Below are 19,430 nucleotides of genomic sequence, written 5' to 3'. Positions count from 1 at the left end.
TTCTCCATGTAAGAATTTGTTCGTTATGCATCAGAAGATTGGAGACTGACGAAAATTAGGCTTGGGGTGGATTAATGATTGTGCATTGAGTATTGACCCCCCTATACAGAAATTTATTGTGGTTAACAACTATTTGATCAATAAATATGAGAGATGCCCTCACAATATATATATATGTATATATATATATATACATATATATATATATATAAACACACTTCCAATTGTAAAATAAATAAGTAACCGGGATGTAATGTATAGCATAAGGAATATAGTCAAAATATTGTAACAACTAGGTATGGTGATACCTGGTACCTAGAATTATCATGTATATAAATGTTGAGTCGCTGTGTTGTACACCTGAAACTAATGTAATGCAATGCTGTTGTCAACTACCCTTCAATAAAAAAAATAAAAAAAAAAAAAAAAGAAAATTAGGCTTGGGGTGGATTAATGATTGTGCATTGAACATTGACTCCCCTATACAGAATTTTATTGTTGTTAACAACCATTTGAGCATTAAATATGAGAGATGCCCTCACAACAAAATAAAAAAAAAAAAGAAAGAAAGTACACACTTCCAATTGTAAAATAAATAAGTAACCGGGATGTAATGTATAGCATAAGGAATATAGTCAAAATATTGTAACAACTTGGTATGGTGATAGCTGGTACCTAGAATTATCATGTATATAAATGTTGAATCACTGTGTTGTACACCTGAAACTAATGTAATGTAATACTGTGTGTCAACTACCCTTCAATAAATAATTATCTACAAAAAAAAAAAAAGTGACCCTCTAAGAAGTCTCAAGGGGATAGATCAATGGCTGCAAAGAGGCAAACAAAAAGAACTCATTTTTGGTGAAACACCATTCAAATATGAAGAATAGCCACAAAGAGAAAGGCAGTAGGAATATTGAGAATCTGTTGTCTTCACTTTGAACAGCTATTTCCTCTTGTTCTAAGAACGATATCCAAACTTCCCTAAGGAAAGACTTCCTTCCAATCTTGGTCCATGTGCCTTAATTGTGGCTTAATAATCCAGTGGTGGACACATGACCCAGGCCTGGCCAATCAGCAGAATCCAACCCCGTAGCCACAGTGATTGGTTCAGAGAATCACATGGGACCCAAGTCAGTCCAACCAGAGCTAATCTCAGGATTTTCTAGAGCAACTGGAAAAGGGAGGCTCTCTGTTCCCTTGGCATTGCTGGCAGTAAGGATGGTGTGAACCTGGCACTGCCAGGGGTCACCATCTGAAATCTCAGATGCAACTAATACAGAGGAAAGGTAGGGCTGAGAAATAGAGAGCCCTGTGGCTCAAGGGATATTGGTTAAGCCTCCTGACACCACAGTGCCTATACTTTTCAGTCACATGAACCTGCAGACTTCCTCTCCTGTTGAAGCTGTTTGAAGTGAGTTTTCTGTTGCTTGAACCCCAAAGAGTTCTAGTACGTACACTGTGGAAGAGCCCTGATCGGCCTGGTCTTCAAACCTCTCTGGCCTTCATTTCTCTCATCCATAAGGTAAGAAAATTAGACATCACTTAATAAGAACATCTTTATAGGAATACTTAATGCTTTCATATTTAAGATACTATTTATCTATTTGACAAAAACTCAAATACCTCATTGTTTTCTTGGCCTGTTCATACTCATGCAATCACAAAGAAATCTTAAAATCAGTACTTCTATTGGCTTTTAGCTATGGTTAATCAAACTACTGAATTTTATACTACAAGTGCTTCTACAAGTTAATTACCATCTTAATAATATTTATTTATTAATATATTATAAACACAAATAACAAATATATTCTGTCTTAGAAATAAAGTCTTCTATTTTGATACATTTAGAAGTTTTCTGTAAATTAAAATGTAAAAATCACACAAAACAGTTATTTCTGAAGGTATTAAGCAAAAGCATTGTCATGCAGAAAAATTGCTTCTGATCCAAAAGAAAATGGTTTTATATTGAGTCCTACTTGAAACAATTGCCTGCCCATCTAAGCTATCTCTTCATTGCCAAAAAAAACAAAATGATGCAATGATTATAGTTAATAATTGCACCATTCCAATTCATTCCTCATAGACTTCCACTGAATCAAACATATTTGAGAACTGTGCTCAACATCTTGTATAAAGAATGTTTCATATATAAAGATGAGCAGAGAGCTGTGATAATGGGAAGACAGCACTGCATCTGTAGACAGAGGACCCCAGTCTCAACCCACCTGCTGTGTGACCTCAAGCAAGTCAACAAGAACCTCTGTTCCAGCCTCCTCATCTATCAAGTAGAGAAAATGCCTCCTCCAAAGAAACATGAAGCAGTAAAAAAACATAACCTAAGGGAAGGAATCTCACCCACAGCCAGGCATGTAAGAAACTGAATATTTAATTTGAATCTGAATACCCAAAAGAACATTTACCTTGTAAATCCCCACCTATTCCCACCTCCCAGAGGCCTCTCTTCAGTGTTCGGACATGTCTGAGTCTAGGTGCTTCTGGGAAAAGAGCCGAGGACAGGGAGTCGGCAGCACTGCACTCCTGACGCTGCCTTGCATCTCCTCGGCTCTCACTTTCTTCTGCAAAATGAGAACCGACCAGGATGAGTTCCAGGACCCCGCCAGCTCTGAAACTCTATGGAATGTGTTGTCATTTGTGGGCTCAAAACCTTGGGAGCCTCCCCAGTGCAATCTGAAACTTGCCCATATGTGGAGGGCAAGGGAAGATCGGAGAAAGAGGCAGGCCACTCCAGATTGATAGGTGGGTACTTTTAATAAGCAAGGAAACTTACCTACAAGCCTCACCTTGGGCGGCCACAAGACAAGTAGATCTCTGCACCTGCCCACCAGAATCTTAAAAGTTTATGTAGAGCCCTTAGCTGGCTTCAGTCACATATACCATCCACATGGTCTCAACAGCACGTTGCTCTCTCAAGGCTGCATCCTTGAAAATGGCTCCCACTGTGGGACTGGTGGCCAGGACATAGATTCCAAGGACAAGGATGGGCGTGAGGAGCCTCCAATTGCTAAGCCAACCTAAAGTCAGCGCTAAGGCCAACCTAAAGTCATGTCCTTTCAGTGACCTCCTCCAACACCGTTTTAATCTGTTCTCAGGAGCTTCCAGTGGAAGGATGCGCTCCCTGTATTAGAACGACATCTCCTCCGCTCGCCCAGTATTCTACAGAAAAGCTCTTCAGGGTCAGGCTGTGGGTTGGACAAGCCTGGAAGACTCCAAGTCATGGGAATGGAGGAATGGGTGGTAAGCAGAGGTTCTCAATGAGCTCTTGATCTGAGGATTCAATTGTTTTCTGAGTTTCTCCGGGCCTCAAGCTGCCCAGACTTGCCAGAACGGCCAGCTCCCTGAGGGTGGCTTGTTTTTCCGTTTGTCCTGTGGGAGGTGCAGGGGGTAGTCTGCGCATTAGAGGCCATGCCGAGCCTACAAACACCGATTCTCACTCCCTTCTAAACCTCACTGCCAAACCGCAGTCCCTGAGGGCATTACAGGTTCAGATCCTCCAACGAAGTAGCCTGGTAGTGGTTGCTAAGCAACAAGTGATCTCCAGGCCTGGCTCCCTGCTCGGCTCGTCAGCAAGTACAGGGGGTCCCGTTCCCCAGCCCACTGGGACTTCTCGTTTATACTGAGCTTGTTAGAAACTAGCAACGTAAGTGCTCTCCATCAACCCACATGAGCTAGTTTGTTAACAAACGAGTCCTTTCAGATGGTATCACAGCACACAAGGATTACTGGGGATGCTACATTTCTCCTCTTAACATGTTGAAAGTGCCAGACGGGTGCCAGATCCTCGGAGAAGGGGGCTGTAGTTCTGGAGGTCACCCAACCAGATGCCCAAGACCTTCCTCGAGCTCCGCACAGCCACTTATGATCTAGACGTCCTTGCATAGTTTTTCAACTTGTTGGCCTCAGTTTCCTCCTTAATGAAATGAGGCAATCTGACAAATGCCATGTAGGGCCACTTATTCACAATGGTTCAAGTGCCCTGGCAAGCTCTCTGTTTCTCCCAAAGGAGCTCAGCAGACAACAGGAACTAGAATAAGGCATGAACTGGCTGAGGTGGAACCAGAGCTCCCCAGTGGGCAGGCCGTCGTGGGTGGGAGCCACAGGAGGCTGCCCCCCTGCAGGAAAAGACCGTGGAGTTGGGCAAACAGAGTGTCATGGAACTGGGGCCACAGACCAGGCTGGGAATGGAACTTGGGGAATGCTGTGTACACAGGTAAGGACTCCAGGAAACAGATGTTGGTCTGGCACGTGAGTAGAGGCTACAAGTAACCATCCCGGGAGGATCCTGGGCCTCAGTTTGGGTAAGAAGATGACACATATGAAAATAGCATTTGGTAGTTCCTCAAAAAGTTAAATATGAAATTGTCATATGACCCAACAATTCCATTCCTAGACATAGTCCCATAAGAATTGAAAAAGATACTCAAACCATTACATGTACGGACATGTTCATAGCAGCAGTAGCCACAATGGCCAAGAGGTGGGAACCCTAGTGTGTCCATCAACTGATGAATGGGGAAACATCATATATATATATATATATATATTAGAATATTATTCAGCCATTAAAAGGAATGAAGTACTGACACATGCTACAACACAGATGAATCTCAGAAACATGCTGACAGAAGCCACACACAAAAGGTCATATATTGTTTGACTCCATTTATATGAAGTATTGACAAGAGTTTAATCCAGAGACAGAATAGAGATTGGTGGTTGCCAGGGACTGGTGGGAGAGTTAGAAATGGGGAGTAAGTGCTTATGGGCACAGCATTTCCTTTGCAGTGATAAAAATATTTTGAACGAGGTAGAAATATTGATTGCACCACATGACTAAAGGCTGAAATGTTCACCTTAAAATGCTTACTTTTATATTATGTGGAGTCACCTCAATAAAAGAAATTTTTAAGATAACACAGATTCCATGGGTGTCCCTGGGATGGTACATGACACAGGCCATTTGGGATTATGAGCAGCCACAGGACATTTCAGAGACATTACTTTCTATCTACAGCAACACATACAACATCCATTGACATTCCTTTCTGTGAATAAAGTTTCTTTCTAAGGCACTGTGGTCAGAACCTTAAGAAGAGAATGCTAGAATTCTCCAGTAAGATGTGCTGCTTCCCAGGTTTCTGGTTAATTTATGTCAAGAGACGAGCAGTCCTTTGTTCAGAGGACCTACAAAGGCAGCAGGTCTGTTAGTGAGCCCTGACAAGAATGAGGACTCTCCTTCCTGGGAAAGAAAACGCATCTTCACTGAGCAGGCTGTGTTTCAGGGAACCACAGACACACTCAGATAAGAAGGATCTAGGTTAAGAGAACAGCTCTTGACTTCTAAAAGCTCACAGGCTCTGCTTGGAAAAACCCTCTTCTAAGGGTCCATTAAAGGTGGGAAGCTAGGGAAACCATATAGAATTCAATTGTGATTTTTACAAAGGTGTCAGCATCATTTTTAGCATCATTTTTTTACACTATTAGGGCTGATCATAACGATAACGATATTCTTTCCTTAGGAAACAAAAAGAAGAGTGACTTCCTTTCACTCAGTATATCCCCCAAGTCCCCACTCCACATTCTGTCCTGCCCTCCCTTTCTGAAAAAAAATAATAATAATATTAAATTTACTTCTCTCCAGCTGAGAGTTTATTTTAGGCCTCATAGAAATGCTAATATTAGTCCCATTTCTGTCTCTCTTATTATTTCTCTCATTATGAGGCTTTTCTACAGAAATAAAAGAATTCCCTTTTGCATAACTGAAAAAGCCAATGGCCAATTTTAAAGAATGAAAATGAAGACAGAGGACCACAAAAACCCCTGGTCAGGAGAAATGAGATTGTTCTCAAGGGGGAAAGTGCTCCAAATATAATAAGGGGATGAAAGCATAAGGGAAATTTGCATTTTGCTGAATATTAAAATGAGTCTTTTTCTGCCCAAGCCTAGATGAAGAACACTTTTTGAAATCAGACCATTACACCATCAATAACTTTTACGACATACTCTATTGTCCAATAATGCCCTTAAAATTAACTTAATGATTTTAGCAAAATACTAAGGAACCCATGGCAATTATTAAAGGAAAAATGTGCTGATACTTAAAAATAAATAAATGAAGAATCTGAAGACAATGGTTGCAGTGATCTAGCCTCAAAAAGAAAGTCAAGATAAATTGCAATTATTTAAATATAATTTAGAAAATCTATGCCAACTTTTCTTAAAATAGGCATAAACTGGACTATATTTAATTGCGCTTTCTAAAGTGGCAGTAGATCAGTCCTGTTCATATAAATCTTGGCCAAAATAGAATCCTGCAAAAGCAAACTCCTGGCTCAACTCAGGTAATTTTCAAAATATTGCACAGAACAGGATTAACATCAAACATTAGTGATCTAATTAAAATGTATCAACCACTCCATTGTCAGTTTGGCTAAATAAGAGCCAAAAATTATGAACTTCCGAGGGGCAAGACAGTGAGCATAAGCAGTCAGAAGAAAAATGATAAATGGGGAAAACGTATTTTCAACACAAAGGATAAAGGGCTAATTTCTTTCATTAGCAACAGGCTATTGCAAACCAGTGATAAAAAATGAGCAGCCCAAAAGAAAGTTACGTAAAAATAAGAGCAGGCAATTCATAAGCAATGTTCTCTCTCATTCATAATTTTTAAAATGCAAAGAGAACTAATGAGATACCATGTTTTACCTATCAGTTCATACAAAAATAAAATAAAAACTTTAATACCAGTATTGACAAAAATGGACTTGAACAGGCATTCTCATATGCTCTTAAGAAATATGCAAAATCGTCCAACCTTTTTGGATGGCAATTTAATATATTTAATGTACATAACTTTGACACATATACATATTCATACATGTGTGTGTGTGTATACAATCTATGGTTATTGCAACATTATTTATAATGTAAAATGGAAACAATGTGCTTCAATAAAGACTGAAAGCATAAATATTCACACAATGTAACACTATTCAGCCATCAAAAAGAACTAATTTTCTTTGTGTTTTAAGATACGGTAACATATTCAAAATAGGTGAAGGAAAAAGTTGCAGAACAGTATGCATAGGATGATTTACTTTTTATACATGAGTATTTACATATGCTTCATATATGTTTATACCTACAGAGAGGAAAATACAAAGCTACACACTAAAGTGTAAACAACAATTAATGCAGAAACATACTAGCAGAAAAGGTAGAAAGAGGGTAAACCATTTACCAATAGGTCTTTTTCACTGTATTTTCACAGGTCTTTAATGCTCTACCACAGCTTTGACAGTTGCTCTTAAAAGGGCCCATGTAGATGTAAAACTATGGGCTAATATTTTAAATGCAAATGAATAAAATTTGCTTATATAAGTATTTCACAAAAATTGAAAGTGCTACTGATGAACTCACCAGAAAAAATCTGGGAACTGGAGCAAGGATTAGTCAGGCCTTTGGGGTAAGGTGACAGATTTAGCAAATTAAAAGTGTAGGACTCCCAGTTGAAACTGAATTTCAGAAAAACAAATGTGCAATATTTGAGGGACAGGGAGAACAAATTTAAAGGACTCACACAACCTGATTTCAATACTTAGTATAAAAGTACAGTAATCAGACAGTGTGGAATTGGCAAAAAGGTAGATATATAAAACAATGGAATAGATCAGAGTCTAGAAACAGACCCACATACTATGGTCAAATGATTTCCAACAAAGGTGCCAAGATAATTCAGTGAAGACAGTTTGTAAATAAATGTTTCTAGAACAACTGGATATCCATGTGCTAAAAATGAATAAAAATTACCCATACATTGCACCACATACATATATCTCAAAATGGATCCGAGACCTAAACGTAGGAGCTAAAACAATACGATTCTAAGAGGAAATTTTTGTGATCTTGGGTTAGGCCAAGAATTCTTAGGATACGAAAAACAAAAACCATAAAAGAAAAAACTGATAAATTAGACTTCACCAATATTTAATGCCTACCCTTTGAAAGACACTGTTAAGTAAATGAAAAGCCACAGGCTAGGAGAAAGTATTTGCAAATCATATATCAAATAAAGGATTCATATCCAAAATATAGAAATAATTTGCACAACTCATTTGAACAGATACTTCATCAAAGAAGAGATGTGGATGGCAAATAGTACATTCAAAAATGTCCAACATCTTTAATCATTATGAAAATGCAAATAAAAATCAGTGTAATACCACTACACACCTGTTAGAATAGCTAAAATCAAAATCACCAACAACATCAAGAACTAACAAGGATGCAAGCAGTTGGAACTCTCAGTCATTACTGATGGGAATGCAAAATGGTACAGCCATCTGAAGAACAGTTTGGCAGCTTGTTATAAAGTTGAACCTGCACTTACCATATGACCCAGCAGTACCACTCCTAGGTATTTACCCAAGAGAAATGAAAGCATATGTCCACTTACAGACCTCTACATGAATGTTTATGGCGGCTTTATTCATAATTGTCAAAAACTAGAGGAACCCAAATATCATCAATTGGTGAAAAGATAAATTGTGGTACATCCATACAGTGGAATACTATTCAACATTAAAAATAAGTTAATGTTACACAACTTTAAATCAAAACTTATAGAATGGAATGTGTGAAAGAGTGAATTTTACTGTTTGTAAATTATACCTTAATAAAAGAAAAATCTGAAAGTTCTTTGTCTAAGAAACAATAGAGGAAGTCAGTTTGAAGTTAGAGGTTTCAGTTTCTTTTCATGGTTCCTATATAAAGTCTTCCCTTCCTAAGGTAAAATACTGAGGATATATTTAACACTTTTCCTATTCTAATATATTCCATTTTGCCTAAAAATTAAGCACGGGATTTTGCTTCAAATAACATATTTCAGAAGTCCAACCTGAATGCTGTGGAAAACTGGCAATCACCCTTACTGGGCTGTCCTTCCACTGGTGGTAACAGCCCATTTACTATAGATGCTGATTTCCTATAGAAAAGATTAGATCCTTTTTGTCTCTTGTGATTACTTCAAACACAGAATGTCTTCCATAAAGGAGTCTCAATCTGCCTTGAAACCCAAAAGTAATTACAAATGCTCCTTTAAATTAACTACAAGCAGCAGATAAGTACCAGTGTTGAAATTCTAAAAGACGTGCCGGCTTTCAGGAACTGTTAGCAAAAGATAACTGACATGTTTCTCTTTCCAAGCACCTTCTTTCAAGTATACTTATTTCATTTCTCAAATCCTCACTCTTTTTCAAAAGACTTACACCTTTTCTCTCTTTAAGAAAAAACCCTTAACATAAGCCGGAACCATCCCCACAGAAGGTAAGACTACCAGAACTGGGGCGCTACCCCATTTCCCACTACCATCCCCCCAGGGCTCCCACTTTGGAAGTCCTGAACTCGGAGCAGTTTGAGGCGAATGCAGAACAGTAATATGAGCACTACTCAGAGCACAATGCCAGGGCCCAGATCCCCAGCTCTGTCACTGAGCTGTGTGACCCCGAGAAGTGGAGAATTGGATCCACTTCTATAAAAACAGCAGTTTGTGTGAATATAATAAGGCCAACTCTGGGCAGGGGCCAACAAGCTACTGCCGTCAGCCCTTCCAACCATCCTATTTATGGTTAAGGAACTGGAGCTAAGAAAGCTAATAAGCTGGTAATAACTGAGCTTGCAATAACTCTAAACCTCTAAATTCACACTCCAAAGCCTGACAGCAACTCTTTTCCCTCCTGCACACTCTCCCTGGAAACAGACACACCGACAGTGTTGGAACACATTAAACCAAGGCCTGATGTACAATGAAAAGCTAGTCTGCCTAGGATGGCTTTTGAGATTTACGCAATTTGAAGATAACACAGGCTCTGTTTATCTGTCCGTGTATCTCCCGCAGTGCTCAGCCCAGGAGCAGGTCCTAGGGACTGTCCTTCCACTGGGTGATACCCAGTTTTCCATAAGAGACACCCTTCAAGAAGAAGGGAGGGAGGCCAGAAGAGACAGGTGGAGCAGGGGGCCTAGCCTTAGCTAAGTCAAATAAATACAAGTGGAAAAATAGGCTCCATAAACTCTTCTCTGCGTTTATGGAAATAGCCAGCACACTTCTTCCTTTGTCAAGGGCCAGATAATAAATACATTCAGCTTTTTGGGCCATACCATCTATCACAACTAACTCCGCTCCTGAGCTCATAATGAGTCAGGACTTAACCAATGGGTGTGGCCATGTTCAACAAAACCTGCTTGACGGACATTTAAAACCTTAATCTCTCAATTTTCATGCATCACAAAATATTATCCTTATTTTGATTTTTTTCCCCCCAATCATTTAAAAATGTTAAAGCCATTCTTAGCTGGGGGAATTGTGGGGGAGGCAGGGAGAGGGGATGTGGACTGTCCTTTACCTGGCCCTGAATTAGGTCATCAGAAAACTATTTTGAAAAGAAGCTTTATTACAAGACTGAAAAGCCAAGGTCACTGCAAAGAATTTATGGAAAACTATCATGTGCTCGCCGGAACAGACCTGGCACTAGGGAAATTATCAAACAGGCCAAAGCTGTCTTCACGTGCTTTTCTCCTGCTAAACAGCACCCCTCCCCGACTCACAGCTCCCAGTACCACAGCTGTATCCCACTGAAGCCGGTCATCTGCTGAGCAATGTTTATGCGGCACCTACAATGTGCAGCCCCTGTGGGCGCCTGGCGGCTGTCAGGGTGCCTGGTGCCCCTGCCGTCCTGGAGTGTGCAGCCCTGCGGTCCTGCCTGCCCTCACTCACCCTGGGGAGCGGGGAGGGTGACTCAGAGAAGCCGCTCCTCTTGAAGACACAGCCCTAAAACTCCCATCATGACTGCCGACTGAGGACTGTTTACTGATCAAATAAAGCAATGAATGATTCCAGAAAAGGCTGGGCTGCCGACGCACACTCGGTTCGCACTGTTCTCCTATTGCCCTTGGCACCCACCTGGTAAGGGCGGGTAAGGAAGGAGGAGCAGCTAACAGAAGCGAAAGCTATGAGGAATAGCACCAGGATCTTATTATTCTAGCATCTGATACATCACAACCAAAGAAATGAAATGGTGGGATTTCAGTCTCTTTGGAAGCCAGGTAAGATAGAAAAAAAATGTGGGGGTGCTCCAAGGGAAGGGGCTTTCTAGGCCCCCCACTTTTGTAAAGGAAAGAATGAAATAAATTAGATTCCACTGTGAGTATGCACAATAGCTGCCTTTTATTTTATCTCCTCTGGGCCAGGCACTGGGCTATAAACTTTTCTAAGACACCACAACCTGCAAGGTCGGCGTGAAGATCCCAGTTCTACAGACGTGAAAACAAAGCACAGGAAAGTGAGGTGCTTGCCTAAGGGCTCTGAGCGCTGCGTTCCAATCCGTGCCTGGGCCCTTCCCACGCCAGCTCACACCGCCCCTCGGGCTCCTCGTGGAGACGTCCAGCCCACTTTGGGATGCACACCGATCGCTGTTTGGGGAGGGTGTGGGCCAGGACCACCAGGCCCTGCGAAGCTCGGCGCCCTTCCAGGGACAATGCCCCCAGAGCGCGCGCAGCTGCCTTCTCTTTCTCTGCCACGTGCTACATGCTGGGCAGGCTGTGGGGGGAGATGACGAGAGCCTAGCAGGGGCTTCTCAACCCTGGTCCCGCAGTAGAACCACCTGGAGGGCATTTAAAAGTTACCAGTGCGCAGGCACCACCCCAGACTATTAAGTCAGAGTCTGGGGGATGAGGGGACCACAGGACCCTGGCGCCCCTGCTTGTTCAAGCAGCCAGGGTAGCGCACCAGCAGCAGGTGAAGGAAGTGTAGGTGAAGGGGAAACGGGGTAAATATAAAGAAGTTCTGTCAACAAAACTTGACTGGGCTGTTGGATTTTCTGTTTGGGGGTGAGATTCTGCAGTCCCTGCCTTTGCGTTAAGCGGCTCCGAGCACAGCTGCCTACGGCGTTAGTAAGGAGATGTAGACGTACAACTCAGACATTCTGCGTGTGACTCAAACACCCTTCGGCTGCAGACTAGGTTGTTCTTTCCTGTTTGATGCTCGTGAAATGAGGGCAGATACAAAACCATTTGGGGTGGTACCATGTCACATAAAAAGCTTAAGCAAACAAGCCAAAGACAATGCATTTTTGTTGGGTGGCCAAGCTGAGCAGAGTCATGTCTCCTGAGAAGGCACCAGCTTACCAACAACAACAAAAAGTCACTTCATTATAATGCCAAGAAAAACAACTATGTCCTTCTTTATTAAAATTGTTACAAGAATTCAACAAGCTTTCTTCTTCAAAGGAAAACTTGAAGTCACTGAGGATTTTCTGAGAAATTATTTATTTCTCAGAATAAGAAAAACTACACATTTATCAAAATGTTAATATAATGAATGTTTTATTTCTTTATATTTCTGTTGTAACATAACTCATCCTGGTAGGGAGAAAGAAGCTGAGTCTGTTCATTGAAGGAAAACAATCACAGACACTAAAAAAGTAGGTGTAATCATATTTTCATATGGGAAATTTATAATCTCTTACTGTACCTTATATTTGTCTAATAGTTTACTTTTTAAAAAAACATTTTAAATGTCATGCTCCCGTAATTCTTTATACTTACTGAAAAAGCCTTACTATGTTTCCATTTGTGAATTGCATTTTTTTCTATTAAGAAAATAAGACAAGCATATTAGTCCACTTTAGAGATATGAAATTTAAAGTTCAAGATGTTCAATTATTCTCCCAAGGTCACAAAAAATTAATACAAAAGCCAGAAAAAGAAGCAATGAGCTGTTTCTTGACATTTCAGCTAATATTAGATATTTTGCACATATCACAATGCAAGTTTGTGTGTCTGTGTGCATGTAAAAAGTCCATTGGGGAAGACTGGTGCTGGGCAAAGAACTAGAATTCTTTGTTGTTTATTAGCACATGTCAATCAAAAATGGACTCATCAGAAGCAGACCACTGTTTCAGGTTAGTGTGTTTAATCAGAAGAACAGGTTATAGAATCAGCTTAGTGAGTAAAATTAATTTGCAGCTACACAAACCCCCTCTTTATTTACGTGCAGAAATTGAGACATTTTCATTACAGTCCCAAAAGATAAGATTTTTAAGGAACATGAAAGGAGTAAACAAACAGGTGTCTAATTGTGTGGATATTTGGCAAAGAATTATTTCATTAAAATAAAAAAGTTTTACAAACAAAATATTACAAATGCAAATAATCCCTCATGGACGGAGAGCCCAGTAGAAGGGAGGAGTTCCTGTACCACTCACCAGGAGAGAAAAACTGGCCCGGCAGCTGCCGTCTCTGATCCCGGCCTGCCTCTCCAAATGGGCCAGAACAGCAAGATCAGCCTCAATTTTTTAAAAGTTGACTATTTTTCAGACCCATCAAAAATACTTGTATTTCTTCTATTTAGTGTCCATTTGCTTATCATCGTGGTAAAAATAACTTCAGCTAGACCCCAGAATTTTAACTTTGAAGTGAAGGTCCTGGTTAGTATGTGGCACAAGGAAAATTTCTGTGTCCTTGTCATTCCTGTGGCCTTTAACCCAACTGAGCAGAGCCATACAAGCTCAGTGTTTTAGAGCCAAGCTGGACTCAAAAATCACTTCATCCCCTTTTTACTAAGACTCACAGAGATTATAGCTATTGCCTAAGGTCACATAGCTAAAAATGACGAGGCCAGGGCTGGACTTTCATCACAACGCTCTTTGGACTATATTTCTTCATCAAGCCAGCTACCTGCTAGCAGGTAGCAGTGTGACCTTAGGCCAGTCATTCGACTTTTTCTGCACTGTATCTATATAATGGGGATGGTTACAGCACCCAGCTCAGTGGACACTGTGAGGGTTAGTGAGCTGTATAGCAATCCCCTGAAACAATGCTGGCACATGGCAAATGCTTGAGAAATAAGTTTGCAGCCACCACTACCATCATCATTATCTCTGTAAGATAAATTTCATACACATTTTTATAATCCATTGAATTTTCAGGACTTAGTGTTTATAAGTATGTTAGAGGACTTAGAAAACATGTATTATAAGTGTTTTATGTTTTCAGGGCTATCAAAATGTTAGATCTTGGATTAGTCACTCAATCAAAATGAGCTTCAATTTCTACATTTGACAAAAGGAGATGATGATACTTGTTCTACCTTCCTCATAGAGTTAGATAATGAGTTTATGTAATGTGTGTGAAAGTTAGGAAGGAAAGAAAAGTGATAGTCGGGGATGCACCACAGGTGCTCAGCGATTTGCAACATTTAATTTAATCCTCCCAAAAGCCCTGTTGTGGATATTTCACAAAGACAAAACGGTCACCCACTCAAAATCTGGTTTGGAAGTCAAGACCGAAAGTGTCACACACACATCAACAGGGTATGAAATGGTTTCTTGCTCACATAATGAGGCTTTCTGGGGAGAGCAAGCAGCTCCCCAGGAGGTCCACAATGGCTGAGAGAGCAGGAAAAGTAGAATGGCTTGGGAGGTTTACTGCAGGTAAGAGATGGGGCCAGGTCAGCAAGGGCTGGGGCTTCTATGTCTTGAACCTCCACCAGCACGGAAGGAAGGAGCGCTCAGGCTTCCCTGACAGTTTGCCTACATGTGAGACAGCGGGGCAAAAGGAAGAGATGAGCCTTAAAAACTATCAGCAGTCAAACCTCAAAAACTGGAATCCGACTCTCTATTACAAGCCCTGTGAGGTAGAGCCCATCCTCCAAGATGAACATCCTGAGATGCAGTCAGTGTAGACCACCTGCCACAGCAGATTCAACTGCGGAAGCTGCGTTTCAAGCACACACAGCCTCTCTTCACACCACGCAATCCCAGATCCTGTGAGCTTCTGTCACTGGGTGACCCAAGAAGCACTGCCTGGATTCACAGTCTTGCCCAGAGTCATCAGCTGACCAGGGAAAACCTGAAAACAGCCTTAATCCATTTTAATCCTAATTAGTGATATAAGCTTTTTCTAAGGAAGCAAAGGGAAGGGAAGGAATAAAAAACAAAACAAAACTTCAGAGCTAGGTTCGATAGTTTCCGTTGCTAACATTATTGTCTTTGTAGTTGGCAGAGGGGTAACACTCTCTGTTTAAAGGATTCTCTTCACAGACAGGCAAAATTCCACTTTCAGTTTAGTAGGCATTAGGTTCTGTTTCAGCAACCACGCTGTCTGCAGTGGCTAACCTCCATTTCTCTTATCTGATGGAGTATGTGTAGGGTTTTTCTCCTCTGTTTATCTTCTCTATTGGGGTTGCCTTTTAACCCCCATAGAAAATAAGACCCCCAAGTATTTCTGCAAGATCATGAAAGATTAAGTTAAAATTATCAGGAATCAATTTTCTACAGGCTATAGAACTCTGAATCATCTCAGTTAAGTTCTTCTGGGTAACCAAGCCAGATCAGGTTCCCAATTTGCTAAGCTTTCCTGTTAGAACTGGTTACTTTCCACTCTCTTCAGCTTGGAACTCGGAACATCCCGTTGCGTCTCAGGTGGGTGGCGTTCACACAGCGAAGGCATCCTGGAATGGGAGCTATACAGGGAACCTGTCTTGAATCTGTCTTGAATCATTTGGTTCTGCAGTATTTATGTATTATATAGTTCATGATTCTTTTCTGAATGAATTGTACTCATCAAACTACTACTTAGGACAAAAAATATGTATGTTTCTTTGTTAGTCATCATCAGGAAGCACTAAAGAGGTCTTTCAGTTTCTTGAAGATTTCTAGTACCTATTTTTAGAGTCACCAAAAAAAAAAAAAGCTCAGGTTAAATTCCTCCCGTTCCGTCTTTCCTCCCAATTACTTAAGCCGATGTTCATTCTAACCTACCTTCTTCTGTCTTTCCCTGCTACACTCTGAGTCCAAATCAACTATTTATTTCACGGATGGAATCCAGATATATAAATAAAAGAGCAGTTTGATAGAACCATGCAGGCAACTCATTTCTTCAGGAAAAGGAATATAAATCATCAATCAACAAGGGAAATTAGCAAACAAGATTTTGTCCTAATGGATAGAATGGCTCCAACAGGCACCTCCCCGAAGAGTCATCATGTCCCAAATTGACTCAGGATGGTCATGTCACACACGCTGTCATCGTGGTGGGCATGCCCTTTGGGGGAATTAAAGCTCTTGGAACCAGTTAACAAAGAAAAGAGCACAACATTGAAAAGACAAGATTCACGGTGATAATTTGCTACTACAGAAAAAAAAAAAAGATTCTAGGAAATAACAAAAAATTTCTGGCTATCAAAGTCAAGCTTCTCAATCCCATTTAATTCTCTATTTAAAGAAAAATTGACATCATATGACATCAGATCATACGTGGCCTTTCTTCCTCCTCAGAAAGAAATAAGAGCACATTTGAGCATTCTCAGAGTAACTCTTGGAGCATTTTACCAAATTTATATGAAACTCTCTACTTCAAATGTAAGAAAGAAACCATTTGATTCCAAATATGTCCCGCATTCACTTTTAATTTTATCATTTCAGACAAGATCGCTATTCGCCCCTGTCCTGGAATAGAGACGTGGGGATTTTCTACCTGCACACATAGGCCTACCAAATCGCCTATTGAAAATGTTGGTGCAAATAGGTTTCACCGAGCTTTAGCACACTTGTAATCTAGCCTCATGTATTATTTTCTGCCAAATTCTCTTGGAAATCCCAAATCCTCAGCGGCCGCTGGTCATCTCCGATCCCTCCAAGCGCCCCGCGCTTCCTCGAAGCTTCCCAGCGACCTGCTGGCGCCCTGGCCGCGTCGCCAAGCGTGAGCCTCGAGGAGTGTCCAGCCCGGAGGGCGACACACCACGCCCCACGCGCAATGTCCCTTCCAATGTCTCCGACAGTTCTAACACCCCCTCCTAAGAGCTCAAAAAGGGTAGGGCGGGCCGCGGGGAGGCAGCTGCCCTCTCGGCCTCGGGCTGCCTTCTCAGAGCCCTAGAAAGTGGAGGAAGGGAAGGTAGTGGCCGATCGCCTGGCGGCGGAGCCCGCCATCACCTGCCTCCCGCACCGCACACCCTCGGCACACGCAGGTCCCGCGGGACCGGGAGCAGGGGCTGCCTGGAGCGCCTCGCCGGGGGCGCTCGGAGCAGGCGCCTCCGCGCTGCCACAGCTGGCACCGATTCCGCGCTCCGGCGGAGCGTGGCTCGGCCCGGGTCAGCAGGGGCGCGCCACTCGGTGGCCAGCGGTCGTGCCAGGACCGGGGCTAGGGGGACTGCCAGGCCCGGGAGCAGAGCGCCCCAAGAGCCTGGTGCTGGCACCGCCAGAGAACCAGGGTGGGCAGGCAAGTGGCACTTGCAAGGTCGGACAGGGGGTCCGCATCCACGCGGGCCAGAGGCCGTATCCATTCCCTTCCCGAAAGGGGAGAGGCCAGCGCCAGGCATGCTGGAGCCCCGCGCGGAGCAGCGCGGAGCTGCGGGCGGGGAGAAGCCGCGGGTCCCGGGCCGGCGCCGCGCCCCGCGCCCGCCGCGTCCACTCACCTGGCAGTTGGCGCCGAAGACTCCGGCAGGGCAGGCGCAGCGGTAGCCGGTCTCATCGGCCGAGTCCGGGGACTGCGGGCCAGGCGCGGGGCGCGGGGTGCACACGCCCCCGTTCCCGCAGGGCTGCGAGGCGCATGGCCCTGGCGCGGGCAGGGGCGCGGCAGGCACCGGGCTGGCCCGGCAGCCGCCGTGGGGCCCGGCGCCGAGCAGCAGGAGAAGCAGGACGGACGCGGGCAGCAGCTGCGCACCGGGCGCCGGGGCGCGGCGGGGCTGCATGGCCGACGGGGTGGGCACGAGAGCAGAGCCGGGCTGGGGCGCGGCGGCGGCGGCGAGGGCTGCCGGGCTGGCTGGGCCGGGCGCCTCCTGCAGCGGCGAGATCCGCGGTTCCCGGGGCAACGGCGGGCGGGGCCTGGGGGCGGGGCTCCAGGCGGGACTTCGGCCGCGCTCCGGCGGGGCGGGCGAGGGGCGCGGCGAGCCGCCCACCGCTGTAGTTGGGGCCGGAGCCCTGGGAGCCCAGGCCCGAGGGGGCGGTCAGAGTGGCTGGTGTGTCCAGAACAGCCCCGAGGGGTCCGGGGCTCGGCGCCGGCCTGGCGGGGCAGCAGGCTGTGCCGGGAGGGAAAAGGGACAATGGGGTCAGCGCGGGAGGCGGACGACTTTACCGGGTCTCAGGCACCGGGCGCCGGAGGTCGGGCCGGGCTGGCGGCCCAGACTTGCAGCAGCCACCCGCGGCCTCTTGGCGCAAAATCTGTGAGGCAGCTGCGGGCACCGGCCTCGCCCCGTCCCCGGGCCGCTCCTCCGCTCCCACAGCACCCCCAGCGCACACAGCCCCGCCCGCTGCGCCCCCGGGTCCCGGAGCCCGCAGCTCGCCGACCGGCCGGGCTTGCTAGGAAGTGACCTTGCGCCTGCTCGGTCAGCCCCGAGGCCCTTGTCCTTGGTGCTGAAGGAGGAGCGTCCCTTCTCCGGGGGGCGGAGCCGACCGCGCCGCTCGGAAATGTCTGGCTGGCGCGTGAGAACTGAAGGAAGCCTTGGGGGCAGAACATCCAACTCCGCTTGAACAGAGATGGAAACTGAGGCCCAGACAGGCCGGACGGGAACCCAGTGGGCCACTTGACTCCCAGCCCAGAAAGCTGTCAGTCTTCTGAAAGAGCAGTTCAGAAGTGCAGGTTCCCAAAGGCCATGCCGGATTTTTTACAGAGCGCTGCATAAAAGGCACGTTCACCGTGACCTACTTCGGGGGCTCTTCTAAACGTCCCGGTTAGGCTGGCTCTCGCTTTGACACCCAGGGAAGTCAAGCTCCGCTGAGTAAAGCAACCCGTCTTGCCTGGGCCGCCTGACCTTGCACAACCCCTACCGTGTATGGGCTCCCACATATTTGGTACCTTGTCTTTAAAATGGTCACGTGAGAAAAGAAAAGCTGACTCTCTTGGATTGACAGTCTGGGCAAATTTTTTAGGGCACACAAAAATTGTTTTGTAAAAGCTGGGCAAATAAGAAAGCGGAGACTCCCTATGAACCCATGCATGGAGGAGCCGCAAGTGAGCAGCCAGAGACTGCAAATCTGCTGAGAAAGTAGGAGGCGGCCTGCGGAGTTCCACTCAGACACAGGAGCAAATGCCAGACGTTTGTGCTAGAAGATGCGTACCATCTATGTGTCCGTTACAGGAAAGCGCTGAGACCCAGACGGATCTGCCTGCGGCGGGGGCATTCATACGTCCAAGTGGATCCCAACAGTTACTACATTTTCCCACACCCACTGTCTTTTATCTGAAACCTCCTCTTTAAAAAGAAAAACTTAATTTTGCGCCACGCCAGCACCCTCTGCTGGTACTAACCTCATCATTCAGGTGTTTCTTTCACTTCTGTGCCCCTGGAATATGCAGTCTTTCCTGAAACTAATGCCTCTTACCTTAAATCCTGGAACAATGGACTAGTGCTG

At 44.3% G+C, this 19,430-nt stretch overlaps 1 protein-coding gene across 1 annotated transcript in view; it reads right to left on the bottom strand.

Moving 5' to 3' along the window:
• DNER (delta/notch like EGF repeat containing) overlaps positions 1-17,882 on the bottom strand; it is a 285,543-nt gene extending 267,661 nt beyond the window's left edge. The window contains exon 1 of the mRNA XM_036913020.2: positions 17,495-17,882. Coding sequence (XP_036768915.2) covers positions 17,495-17,770 — 276 coding nt within the window. The 5' untranslated portion in view covers positions 17,771-17,882. The remainder of the gene's footprint in view (positions 1-17,494) is intronic.
• Between the last annotated feature and the right edge of the window lie 1,548 nt (positions 17,883-19,430).

Source organism: Manis pentadactyla, chromosome 6, assembly GCF_030020395.1.
Source record: "Manis pentadactyla isolate mManPen7 chromosome 6, mManPen7.hap1, whole genome shotgun sequence".
NCBI lineage: Eukaryota > Metazoa > Chordata > Mammalia > Pholidota > Manidae > Manis > Manis pentadactyla.
The sequence above is the reverse complement of the archived record's forward strand: the minus strand, read 5'-3'. Positions and strand labels throughout refer to the sequence as shown.